The sequence below is a fragment of the Pundamilia nyererei genome, unplaced genomic scaffold (genome assembly GCF_000239375.1).
Source record: "Pundamilia nyererei isolate P.nyererei 1_Seehausen unplaced genomic scaffold, PunNye1.0 scaffold00091, whole genome shotgun sequence".
NCBI classification, from domain to species: domain Eukaryota; kingdom Metazoa; phylum Chordata; class Actinopteri; order Cichliformes; family Cichlidae; genus Pundamilia; species Pundamilia nyererei.
This window is the reverse complement of record NW_005187492.1, coordinates 2222497-2236538: the sequence shown is the minus strand read 5'-3', so window position 1 is coordinate 2236538 and position 14042 is coordinate 2222497. Positions and strand designations below refer to the sequence as shown.

General features: G+C 40.8%; 1 protein-coding gene across 2 annotated transcripts; it reads right to left on the bottom strand.

The window, feature by feature from the left end:
• Window positions 1–457: 457 nt before the first annotated feature.
• On the bottom strand, window positions 458–12500 carry hnf1ba (HNF1 homeobox Ba). 2 transcript variants are annotated; one of them, XM_005739398.1, is made up of 9 exons: window positions 12130–12488; window positions 10109–10308; window positions 9812–9849; window positions 9582–9739; window positions 9256–9494; window positions 2580–2734; window positions 1342–1468; window positions 1078–1260; window positions 458–582 (listed from the first exon to the last, which is right to left on the bottom strand). In XM_005739398.1, exons 1-9 carry the CDS (start codon window positions 12486–12488, stop codon window positions 458–460), a joined length of 1584 nt encoding a protein of 527 aa, XP_005739455.1. The 2 variants fall into 2 exon arrangements, with proteins under 2 accessions (XP_005739455.1, XP_005739454.1); XM_005739397.1 differs by having other exon boundaries at window positions 9582–9849; window positions 12130–12500.
• Window positions 12501–14042: the final 1542 nt, after the last annotated feature.

The following is a 14042-nucleotide window of genomic DNA, read 5'->3' as shown; positions in this document are numbered from 1 at the left end:
GCCACAACTGTCCTAAGTGATTAGATGTGTGTTTGAGTTTGATAATTTCACTCATGTAAACTGCGTGACTGAACTAATAAAATTGTATTTACCCAGGAGAGACCCCCAAGTTGCACCATCTTGTTTACAGGAGCGTCCTAATGTGACAGGAATCAAACAAGTCAGCACACCGTCATAACACACACACACACTTCTCCCTGCTGTTTTCTAGTTCCTGCTGTTGCAGCGAGCTTTGATGGTGCTGTTTCTCTCAGTCAGAGTAAGGTGAGAAGGATTTTTCTTTTTTTTGTGCATCAGCAGGGAAACACGACAGTTGCAAAGAATTACAATATAAAATGCAAATTGAACGGTGATTCTCATGCAAATGTCCCCGTAATTACTCGAACTGAAATCAACATCGGCGGGTAGCGGAAGCGGTCAGAAGGTGCGTCTAACTGTAGCTGTTTGTGGCACGGGGTTAAAGTCTCACCGTCTTGCTCGAGGATATGGAGCTGAGGGGGCTGTTGGCGTCTGTGACCACCATGGCTGAGGAGAAACGTGACGGGTGGGAATATTGCGGGGGTTCTTGTTTGTGCGGATACACTGAAAAAGGGAGACAAAATAGATTATTACACTTCCATAACAGGGACAAGTAAATATTTATTAAGGTTAAGAGCTGATCTACAGCTGCAGAGAGGAAGCTGCATACCTGGTGTGTAATATTATATTCAACAACATTTACAAACTATCTTCTTCCACTTTTATTTGTGCTTTAGTTATTAAGAGTCAGGGTGGGAACTCTTTGCTTTAAACCACAAAAACTGACTTTGAGAGAGAAATCAGACCAGATGGAAGCATGGTGGCTGATTGTGGTGTTGTTTTAGGCTGGATTACTCTGAGCTCCTCCCCATTAAAGCTTCAAATCACATCAAAGTTTTTTTTTATGTCTAAATAAACACATTAAAACTGTCTGGTTACAAGTTGTGCTTTGTTTTAACACAAGGCCTAAAAGCTAATCTTAGAAACCTCCAAAAACTTGTTAAAAATGCATACTAGTGCCTACTGGACTGACAAAAACAATCAAAATGTGTTACTGACTGTGTGAGTGTGTGACGGAGGCCATGAACGGCTGCTGGCTCATGTGGCTCGGACTCTGCTGCATCAGGCTCTGCTGATGAGGGCTGTGGAGCTGCTGGGAAAACGGCACCGGCTGGAGCGCTGCAAGACTTCCCGCCACGCTGTTGATCACTGGCACCGTTTGAGACTGCGATGTGTTTAAACCTGGTGACACCCAAGTAAGATGTCAGTCACCACGTGCCTTTAGAACAAGCGAAAATTTGTATTGATGTATGCTAGACATACTTTGTGCTATGGCCATGACTCCAGACAGAGGCATGATGAGGTTCTGTGTCTGCTGATGGCTGTGATGGGAACTGTGGATGTTTGTGAGTGTGCTGACCGGAGGAAGTCCTCCACCTGAACCTGAAATCTGTAAAGAGATCATGGAAATAAAATTACAGTACAGTTTTATAGCAGTACTATTTGTTTTTAGCTGAGCACTACACTCAGAGTTATCAGAGTACTGGCTATGTAAATTCACATAAATTCATGTTCAAAGTGAAAGAGATGTTGGCAGTTAGACAAACAACAGACATAAATGTTGACTCAGTTCGGATTCTTTTGTACGACACCACAGTTGCGTAATTCCCGTCACACACAAGAACATATTGATAAAGAAAAAAATTCCAAGGAAAATAAAATCATAATAAAATGTCGCCGAGAAGGCTGTGTGAGTTGGCGTTGCGCATTCTCCGCGCATGTGGCTTCAAACAAATGCTTCACCCAACATTTACAGTAATCTTTATCTGGATCCTCCCCCTCAGTGGGGCTGCGTTTATTTGACTACAGCCTCCTGCCCACAGAGGAGAACTTGGCCCGACTCACATCTGCGTAAAACAACTGACAGCTCTGACCTGCCGCACACTACAATGCCTGCCCTCATTTCACATAATGCAGGGCAGAGGTAAACTGTGCTGTATGACTAATTTTTCCCCAGTTTCCAAACAAAATAAACAGTTCAAACGGACGGATACTGTAATCCCTGATGATTTGAATAATGCTGTATTTTGACATTAGCACATTGCACATTTTTTAAAAGTACTTGTACAGACGCTATGATAGTATGCACAGGTTTCCTGATCACTGATCAAATATTGAACTAGGGAAAAGGGGAGAAGTAGATGCAGAAAAAAAAGTATCGGGCATGATCAAATGTTGGCGTCATTTCTCTGGCAGAACAAGCAACACTCCACCTTTGGCTCCTCTTTGTGAGGCATTTAATCAATAGGAACAGAATGTTTCTTTGTCAGGTTTATTGGCTGAGAGATGAACATGCCTGGTGCACTTTGGTGATGGCTGCCTGCTAGTACAGCCACCGTGGCTCCACCTTCCAAACACAGCAGCACAATGTGCTAATTGTTGGCTCTTGCCAGCACGTCCATGGGAGAGGAGGTTCAGGAACCTACTTTGTACGTTTATGCTAAACGCAGGCAGGTTCTTATCTAATCTGAGGCCACCAGGGCCCAGGTGTGTTCACTCACCATCTTGGCGTCGGGTGACAGCAGACTGTGGCTGTGGTCCAGTCCTCCCGGAGACACCTGCTGGAGCACTGACTGGCTGGTCGCCATTGCGTTGCTACTGTGGTGACTGATGGCCGAGGAGGAGGTGACCTCACTGGGAACTTGCCCGTATCTCACTGAGAGAGAGAGAGAACCAGAGAGAGAGCAGGTTAACTTAACTTGTCTTGCCTCACGGTCGCTGTGTGCTGCAACTATTGCAGGTATATAGGGCAGTGAAGAGCATTGGCTCGTCAGTGCTGAGCAGTGACACTGTCACTCCAACCCACCGCACTCACCTGCTCTTTGACTCGGATAGGGGAGGACTGAGCAAACAAAGACAGTGACCCGTCCACTGCTGCTATCTGAGCAGCTTAGCCAAGGCCATTCACTGTGTACATGCACTCACATAAGCAGGACTCCCATCAGACTCTGTGACCAGCATACAAACATTACCAATGATGTTTGTATTACGTCAGGGTTACGAAAAGATATTCAGTTTGAACAAAGGTTGTCCCTAGTGCTTTTTTATTTTTCACTTTATAGAGCAATATATTTGGTCCAAGGTATTTTAATAACTGTCATTAAGAGTAATGGTAGCTGTACTTAATGAATTGTCTAAAAAGTATATCATTTAGACTCTAATGTTAACTTTACTTTCACATTTCCTCCACTACTTTAGGCTACTGTTTCACTTAATAGTTGTACATTATGCTTAGGAACATATTAAATGGGGTTTTCAATGTTTTAGCTAATATATTAAATATCATCAGCTTTTATTCCAGTGTATTTAGCTTCCAACTGTTAGCCATACTGTTAACTAATCCCATTTTTATTCATATTTGTAGCTAGCAATATATTAGCAATGTATTTCTAACTAACATTTTTATGTGTTTATCTATACTATTGTCCAATAATTTCAATTGTTATCTGTACTTTTTCGTACTTTGTACAAAAATACCTGGGGTTTTTTTTTGGGTTTTTTTTTACATTTTTACCCAGATATTTAAAAAATTTTCATTGTGTATTTCCAGCTAAGAATCTTATTTGTTTCAGTCTCTGAAGAGGATGTGCCTTCTCAGTAAATGATGCTAAATCAAAATCATATAACTCCATAATAAGTAACACTAGCACAAAACTGTAATGATGGTTGCAGAGCCAAAACATTAGCATTTTTAATGGCATAGCAAAAATAAATTGCTGAAATAAAGATTTGTCAGCTATTTATCTAAAGTTTTGTACTATTAGTGCTATTTAGGTGCCTTTAGGTACTCAAAACTGGAGTTTTATCTATATTATTATCCAACTATTTTATCTACTTTTAGCAATTTTAATAATTTTAACTTTTAGCTGTACTTTAAACAGATATATATTTGTAACGAGATATTTCAATTTGTATTTCAATTTGTTTATCTGTGCTATTAGCTAATAGTTTCAGCTGTTATCTTTACTTTCAACCAAAAGCATCCACATTTTATTTGTGTTTTTGCTAGCTAAACTTGCTGTTACATGATTTCAGCTAATTGTTTATTTGTTTCACTCGCTAAATACGAGCAGCACAGATTCAGCACATTTATGCACGATGCTAAATCTAAATCATATAACTCTAGTGTGATAGGTAGCACTAGCATGAATTGAAGGCCAAATGGCGGAAACATTAGCTTGTCAATACTAAACAGGTGAAATTAAGATTTGTCAGCTATGTCTTTCAGGTTTTGTGTTTGTGCTACCTATTTAACTTGGCTACTCAATACTGGGGCTTTATTTATCAATACTATTACCTAATTATTTTTATTTGTTTACCTTCAGCATAATTTCAGCTAGCAATTTAAACTGTTATCTGTACTGTTAATCCTTTATAGCCCCCTTTGTATATATTAGCTAAACATTAAAATTTCCTTATCGTCAGTTTTACCCAATATTTCTATGTATTCATCTCTGCTGTCAGTTAACGATTAGTAATCACTAGTTACCATTTTTGTTTATCTATTCTATCAGCTAAAACCTTTTTGTTTATTTACCCAAACTATTATCTAATGAAAAATCTGCACATTCAATCAAGATATCCAATTTTTTATTTATATTTTTAGTTAACTATACAAGCTTTTTATTAAGATGTTTTAGTTAAATATTTATTTGCTTATTTATACCACTAGCTAACATTTTTAATTGCTAGCCATTGTGTTGATTTGCTGTTTGTTTTGTTTTTTCACATTTTCATTTCAATAATTTAGCCATTTCTATTGGGTGTCTGTTTCAGTCTCTGATAATCCGTTACTTAGTTAAGATTAGTCAGATTAGTTAAGCCGGTCTTCTCAAATCCCCCTACTGGAGACCTATCCTTCTGTTTGCAAGTGGCAGCCAATCACAAGAAAGTTGGAGGCTGGCCTAAAGGAGATGAGACTAAAACAGCTTGTATGAGAGGCTCTGGTCCAACGCCCAGCATGCTAACTCAGAATGATAGATAATGACATTTTTCAATTGGTAATCATACTAAGAAACTGCCATAGAGTAAATAAAAATGGAACTGAAAATGAGAGTAAAAGGTGTCTTATAAAACTGGGAGCCTAGTTACAGTCCACATTCCAAACTTTCAAGTTTTTGTTATATTTCAAACAGTTTAAAGAGATTCACAGTGAATCGATGAGAATAAATTTAATGACATCACTTAATCCCCCGTCTAGACTACTTTCTGTCTCTCACTGGAGGCTCATAGGAATGCTCCACCTCCCAACTGACAATCAAATGTATGTTTGCTGATGCAGGCCTCCCTCTGATATCAACAGAGTAAACATTACACAATTACAAGCAATGTCAAACACATTCTTATCCTGTGGTTTCAACCTCGCACTGTCACACAGTGCTTCCCTCCCTCAGTAACAGTGCAGAGACAGACTCTGTTTGCACTAAGATCAACATCATCTTCCCCAAGTCCCACGTCCCTGACCCAGGTGTGACAGCCGGAACACCCTGCAGAAGTCGGAAGTATTGATATGCACACATTTCGAGATAAAAAGAGGGAGAGGCTTTGACACAATAGGTGAGCAATGAGAGGGACATCGATTTCTAGGTGTTGCTGTGCAAATCGTATAGTTTAGTTTGCTTCTAATGAGATTTTGCCAAAACCGCTAATCATGAAATCGCTGTAGTTTACAGCTCCATCTTTATCAATGCATCTACAGCTTTAACGATAACAATCTTGAGACACCATTTCTCTACATTTGCCGAAATCTGTCTTTGTACAGGTTTAGGAAATCCGATAACCTGTTACTGGGTGAGCTTCCAGATCTTCTAGATGCTGATTTTAAAGTTTTTCACTCCTGCTCCAAGTCTTTCTTTTAAAATACGAACTCTTGTTAAGCTTCTCATTTAAGAGATATGCAAGTAATAGCAATCTTTTCATTTAACTATCGCCAGTAAAGCAAACATATTTCATGCAAGCACATCTGATAATGCGGAGCTATTGCTTTGAATATGGATAGTTAAAATGCAGCTACTTCAAAGCTGCTGTCATATTTCATCCTCTAAAGTACCTGTCCTCCATTTTGTACGGCCAACAGACATCATATTGTGTCCTGCAACATACTATCAACCCCACAACACCCCGCCGTGCCTTGTAAACACTGCCACAGAACAATAAAGCACTCCATTGGACTCATGACCCCCATTGCCACACAATAGAGGAGGACTCATAAAAAGTCAGTTATCTCGGAGCTGGGCCACCTCTTAAAGGATGCTATTCAGGAGAGTTTTGTTTCTTTGGCTTCTGCAGTAATTTAAGCTGCAGGGAAGCTCAGACTTCCACAAACTAAAGTTAGAAACTAGGGTTTCTAGTCTTTTTGACAGCCCAGTCAAGAAAAAAAACTGCAACTTGCTTTTTGAGAGCAGGGGGAGGGCGAGAACTTCAGGATGGGAGTGGTAGCATGGACCTTCAGCAGGTTTAAAAGCCTCTAGCTCCCTGTGTGACCCATGTAATATCAAAGCCTGCCTCCCCAACCCCAGGCAGTGCTCATTGTAGTGCCGCTGAATATGACAGACCTCCTGGGTCTCTGCAGGACGTAGCCAGTCTCCTCTTTGTAGCACTCTGGGAGCACTGGAAAGTGCAGAGCTAGGCCATTCCTTCTGTGTGTGTGTCCCTGTTTTAAGCTAGCCTGAGGTTACAGAAAGCAACACAACCCACACATGCTACTGTATCTGATCTGGAACTTCTGAGTTTGCTAGTTTGGTAACGTGCAGAACAACACAGTTCAGCTTACACAGCGCAATTTAGCTTCAGCTGTCAAATTACCATCAATCTAAAACACTCCATCACAAGCAAAAGTTTTCTATTCAGAATCCTGCTTAACAAAAAGACAAGCATTATCTTCACAAACCAGGTTACGTGATTGGTCCGATTTGTTTGTCTGCTTGTTAGCAGAATAACTCAATAAATGACACGAATGTTTTAGCAGCTTGGACTAACATGCACGTGATTCGCTTTTGTCCATGGAAATCTGAATTCATGTAAGATTGCTTTAACATATTCCTATCAAAGTAAAACAGAATAATTTAAAACCACCATTTTTAGAATATATTAAAATCTAATACAATCCAGACATCCTTCTGGATCCAGGAACTCAGTTTGTGGAGGGAATTTTTAGCCTTGGTGGAGCCATGCAGATACTGACTGCTCCTGCTGATAAAAAATGACTTTTTGCATAAAGAGTAAAAGTAACTTTCATGCTGAAAACTCCCAGTTTTGTTGATGAAACTAACAGTAGCTCACTGTTAGGTTAGCCTCACTGTAAAAGGGTATACAGAAGACATCAGGCTTTTTTAGATTCAGCTTTAAAAAAAATAATTGTAAAACGCAGAACTTCAATACAAAAATTAGGATTTTTGAATGATTTTCATTCATTTTTATTTTTTCTTTGGCCAAGAAAATGCTGATTGATAACCATACCATTTTAATGACACCTATAAATTTGTTTGAGGAGCTCCTACTTTAAAGAATAACAGCTAAATAAGATGCTTTTGATAAGCTCAGTAAACATGAGTGGATGAATATTAGGCACTTATTACATGGGACGACACAGACGGCTGCTATAAAATGCTGTAAGCAATCTGCTTGAAAGATCAGTTTCATTTCCTAAAAAGGTCACCACCAAAAATGCACGTCACACTGTTTGACTGTCTATCCAGTTGTGACCAACTGATCAACGAACCAAAGCAAAATCAATAAAAACTCCCTGACTAAGAGGAGTTCCTTTGAAATGACCCAGAAGTGACCTCCCTTGTAAGACTGAAGGTGTGGCGGCAGTTTAAGGAGGGGGGTTACCAGCTTTCTCTATAGGCGAAGAAGGGGTCATCAGTCCTGTCTGGCCAGAAAAGAGCCAATACCACAGTGGACAGCTCCTGCTGCTCCAAGTCTGCGACCAGCCTCAGCAACTATACTAATGTCCATGAAGGTGAGGAGGGGGGGCTTTAAATTCAGTCCTCCTCCAGGCCCAGCCAAGATAAATGAACCTAGGTTACAGTGACTGCAGTCTTCTAATACACCACAGACAATGGGACCTCCTGCTGGAGCAGAGTATAGAGAGTAGAATCAGAGGAGCCCCTTATCAAAGGCCTGGGAGATGTAGCAGCAAAGGATTTTAATTGTCCATTAAGCATGCATAATACAGGCCGTGCCCTAGCAACGCAATGAGGTGCCCCACTGGGATATTATTGTCAGGTCAGGGGATGACACTGAAAAACAGCTGATGCTGTCAGCATGATGCCAGCAGGACACCTTGTAAGCAGCCAGCAGAGAGATTTTGGTGAAACAAAGTGCTCTCCGCCATGCACCAAACCTTCCTTTCTTTGCATCCTGATATCCAGGCCTGCTCAGGTGTTCTCAACAAAAACAAGGAGACAAAAAACCTTAAGCAAATAAACAATCCACAAGTGGGAACAGTTTATGGAAAGGTAAAAGAGCAAGACAAAGCAAACCATTAGTCTCCCCTTCAAAGCTGGACTCGTGTTCGAACACAAGAGGATAACAATGGGATCTGAGTGAGTCTCTGAACACAGAGGTTTATGGAGGGTGAGTGATGGCATGGGGATAATGCTCTGTGAGCCCTAGCTGCTTTGTTTTTATGTAGTATACGCTAGGTAAACTCAGTCAATACTAATTAGTTTGGATGCAAACATAAAGGCAAGGTGAAATGGTCAGAGCAACAGTCCACAGCCTTCTCCTTGTTTTGGCAACTCCGTGAGTCCTTAGAAACCTCGATGGAAGGAGGAAATGTGGAAATGAAGGTGGTACATCGAGGTGATGTCTGTTCCCCCTTCTCTGACCCTGGCCTGACCCTGGCCTGTCACGGGGTTGCTGCCCTTTGTATCATGCCTCTCCATGCTGACTTTGGAGTGGAGATTGCAGGTACAATGTGGATTGTTCTCAGTGTTTTCAAAGATCAGAATAACAATACCACTCGCTCAGCTCACTCACTCACGCTCATTGATCACTTGTCCTGTCTTTCTCTGGCTCTCTGATCACATCAACTGTGAGCCTCTGTGCTTTCCTCACAATAGTTTTACACCAAAGAAAATGAAATCATGCGCCTTTTGCGCCACCGTCATCAAGTCTCCCATAGGCTGATGTTAGCATGTGTAATCTGCCGAACCGCTTGCAAAGCATCACCACTTGACATCTTACTTGGAGGTGAAGCGCTGGCCTGGGGATGATGCGGTGAGCCATGAGAGAGCAGAGGGTTGATGCCGTGGCTCGGAGCAGTGATTGCATCCATGGCCAACTTCTGCCTGAAGGCTTCCTCTTTACGCCGGTTGGCGAACCAGTTGTAGACTCGCACTTCCGTGACCAGATTAGAGCCGAGGCCTTGAGCTTTGGAGGGGGAGACACCTCTCTGAAGACACTCAGCTCTGCGGGGAACAACACCAGGTGAGAATGTGGTGGTAGCACTGCACGGGCAGCATTTTTGTGCTAAAAGTGGCTTCATGTGTGTCTACCTGTTACACTCCTCCACCAAAGCCTCCCGCTCCTCCTTGCTGGGGTTCTTCTGCCGCTCGTAGGCCTGGTACAGGATTTGCTGGGATGCAGGCCCCCATTTGAAGCGGTTGCGCCTCATTTTCTTACAGGAGGGTTCGATGCCCACCTCTTCGCCGGGCTGACCCATGCTCTGACCGGATGGATTGAACTCTGCAAAATAAAAACCCTGATCTGGATTTCCTTTGTCAGCCATACTGCTGCCAGGACCATGAGCTGCCTGGTTGAACTCTGAAAATAAGAAGAGGCTTGTTCAATAACGCTGATATCAAAATGCTTTCTTATACAAAGTTTGGCACTTTGAATGTATAAATTAGATGCATTTTCACTTTTGATGCATAATGAAAAATAGTTGCATGTACATGCCATTCATCAGGGTGAGGAAACATGATATCCCTACAGGTTTCAAACCCAAATAAAGCAGCGTGCTGCTGCCAGCTAAACATTTCAGGCTGTGGCCAAGCTGTGAGAAACTCAAATATTAACTTACGTCGTAGAATTTCCCGCTGTTTCCTGACATACCAGGTGTAAAGGGCCGCTCGCTTCTGTGTTTTCATGGGCGTTCCTTTGTTGAGGTGCTGGGAAAGGTGAGACTGGTTCAGCCCCGTGATGTCCACCACCTCGCGTTGGGGGATGTTGTGCTGCTGCATGTAACCTTTGATCATGCGGGCAGCACGCCATGGATCCTCTCTGCGTTCAGTTAGAACAACAGGGGCAGAAAACATGGTTCATTGCAGCACTCAAGTACGTGCAGCGTTCAGGGGAAAGTTATGAAAAGAAAATCCACCATTTACTCAAACTTTGAGGCTCAAATAAAGAGTTCTGGAAAAGTCATGCTATTAAATCACTAGTTCATGTGAGATTGTATCATTTCAGATGTGGAAATGGTTTTAAAAGTTCATATTTAAAGTAAATATAAAAGTGAAACAACTAGTCATGAACTTGTTCCCTTTTGTTGTTTCCCTGTTTTCAAAGCCTGGAGTTTAAGGGGTTTGTAAAAATAAAGAGTCTCCAACACAGACAACCCATTTATTATTCCAGCCTGCTCAGTGAGCTGTAAATATTTCCAAAGGTTAGTTCAGCTCAGAGTAGATTTAAGCAGCATTGTTACCTAAACTCTTCGATTTAATATAGAAAGAGTAAAAATCGAAATTAAAACCATAAAACAAACTTTACATAGGCTGTCTTAACTTTAAATATCTGATCTACTCAAAGTATAAAATAAAAAATAAAACAAGACATAATTTAGTATAGCACAAACAGCAGGATATTCTTTAAAAATGTAAAAATGCAGAATTTCTTAAGATGATAATCAAACCTTAGGTTACAGTCATATATTAGGCTCTAAAATTAAAATTTAACCTCAAGGAAAACTCCGTTAAGTGATTTAAAAAAAGAAAAACTACATTAAGTTGTATGGAATTTATATCATATATAAATGTAACTTCAAATTTTAAGTTTAAGTGGTAAAACTGTACCTTTATATTCTGGTTAATTTTTGTTGCAGCGGTGTCTATTTAAAAAAGAGACGAGTGGAAATTGAGCCTTACCGTGCAATCAGACACTAACAGGCCCAGACACTCGGACATCGGTAATTATTGCAAATCTGCGCACGTCTGTTTGTTTTGGAGAATGTGGAGGCCTACATCTAAGTCTGTGGGTTAAGTGGGAGATGTTAGTTTATAACTTTTGACAATGAATAACCAGATCTCCATTCACTCTAATCACACGCCACTGTGTATCTTTCAGTTGATGATTTATAGAATAAAATTAATAATAACTTAACTACACGTGGGTTCGTTTTGATATTCTTCCGGTGCTGTTAGTGGATGATAGAGCCTCAAATATTAGTTCAACGACGATGAGTGGTTTGAACGGAGATAATTAGAAAGAAATGGCTTCGTGATGGGATATTATTTTTCCGTGAGAGGGGTTTACAGACAGAGGAAGAACCGGAAAAACAAAAAAATTGTCACAGTCAAATTGATTTAAATGTAATAATAATAATAATAATAATAATAATAATAATAATAATAATAATAATAATAATAATAATAGAAGTTGTATCGTTACTTTCTTTTTGTGGAGTCCGTGCGCCCGGCGTTTTTATCGTCGAGAGGTGGAGTAGCTATAGTTAATAATAAATAGAAGTAAGTTCAGCTGATATTTTGCAAAGGTAAAGAAATAATAATCCGTGTGGATAATTAGTAACCAGAAAGTGAAAACCTAATCGTGGCGGGTTATTTTAAAATTGTAAACAAAGCCTGAAAAGTGTTTTAGGGATATTATTGCCTATTATTATTGTATATTTTTTAACATGTTAAAAACCTGATTTGAAAAAGGCGTAACCTTCTAAATTAAGAGCACATTGGGCGAGCTCAGACGGATAAAAGTAAGCGAGCATATGCGCAAATTTCACTTTCTTGTCTTCTCGTCTGCCATAAAAAAAATAAAATTTCAAAAGAATAATATAAACTTTTTAGAAGATAGAAATTTGTCAGGAGAACTTACGCCAACATGCGCTCCACCTCCGCCCTCTGCTCCGCGGCCTCCTCCGTGTTGAGCGATTGGAGTTCCTTTAGAATCGGCGGGGTGTCGTAGTCGTCCCCGTCCTCGGAGCCCTCGTCGCCGGAAAGCTTGCCCTTGCTGTGGCCGTTGGTGAGCGTGAGGAAAACGGGCTTCGTATCTGCGTCCCCTCCGTTCATCTTGCCGCTCTGAGGCGACATGGGCAAGTTCTCCATTTTTACTCCAAAGTTCGGCGGGCTGGGGTCCAGGTCGTCTAAGGCCTGGATCAGAACATCTTTGGTAACTCCTGAGTCCAGCAGGGCGTTAAGGAGCTCCTGCTGCAAGGATGTCAGTTTCGACACCATTTTAAAGAACATTAAAAACACCACATAGGCCTACTGTGTGCGCGCTGGAGCCGAGGGTTGAAATTGAGGATCGTGGGGAAAAGATCAAAAGGAAAGTCAAAATAAAGTTCCTTTCTCCCTCTCTGGCTTTCGGCTGCTGACACCTGCTCCGAGAAGCTGCTTCACTTCCCTGTTGAAGGGGAGGGATGGAGCTACTTTGCCATGATGCTTTCTGAGAGCGGGGGAATATAAAACATGGTAATGAGTGGGCCGGCTGATGGGAGCTTTTATGTAAATCCACAGAATAAGGGCCGCTTTGCGCCGAGGCAGACGTGTTTACACTGCTGCACGGCTGCTTTTATTGGCCCCCCTTATCAGCAAAACTTTCGTGGACTTCGGACCCTGTTGTATATGCCATAAAGACTAAGAAGGGCTGCGCATATTCAGCTGCGCTGGATCAGTAGTTTTATTCCATAAAAGCACCGAGACAGTTAGGGACAGAGTTCAGCTAGTACAGTACAAGTACTTTTTTGGCTATTTAACTTTATTTGTGTGTTGGAATTTTTTTCTCCGTGTGTGGGGTTTATTTTTTGTTTGTTTGTTTTTGTGTTTTTTGTTGTAAATTAGATGTTGTTTATTGTTAAAGCCTCTAATAAGCCATCTGTTTTTACATTTTTTGGAAATTATTGCCACATATGAGGTCATATGGATAGCTGAAATGTGTCTCCAGCTTCAGAGTTGCTACAATAACTTATTTTACATTTATATGAAGTTTAAGATATAATGTAGCGACAGTATGCAAATATATTTGCCTCCTTTTAAAAATCATGCTCTTGTCTTTTCTGCGCACATCAACCCTTCCAAAACTATCCATGTACCTTAAATTGTCTCCGTTTTATTTTACTTATAAATCTTAAATTCACTCAGGAGTAAGACAAACCCTGAGTCAATACCGATAAGCGCAGAATGACGTTTTGGGGATCACAATTGACTTTACCTCTTCACCTTAAAGCAATAAAACAATAGCTAATAAAGTTATATTCACCTGTGCTCGTCCCATGGGGGTCACCATGCAGCTCTGACGCACTCACTCAGCCAGGTACAGCGCGAGGACGAGCTAGAGCAAAGCATGCAGAAGTCACACTCTATATTTTTTACGTGAAGATAACAAATGATTGTAATTTAAGATATAAAGATATAAAGTAGTGAAGGTACGCAAATATAATTTGTTACAAGACTCCCTTTAAAAAGAATGCACTTGTCTTATCTGCGCACATCACCACTTTACAAACTATCCCTAACCCCTAAATTGCCTCAGTTTTATTTTACTCATAAACCTTCAATTCACTCAGGAGTTAAACAAACCCTCAGTCATTATCGATAAGAGCAGAGTGGATTTTTGTGGGGGGATCGCCTTTTCACCTTTGCTTCCAAATATTCAACAAATAGCTAATAAAGGTGCGTTTACCTGCGTGAAGCTCAAACGCGCTCACAGAGGCAGGTGCAGCCAGATGATGATGATGATGAGGGAGAGCAAACTCTGAAATCAAATATAAACTTTAATAAAAGTGGCGT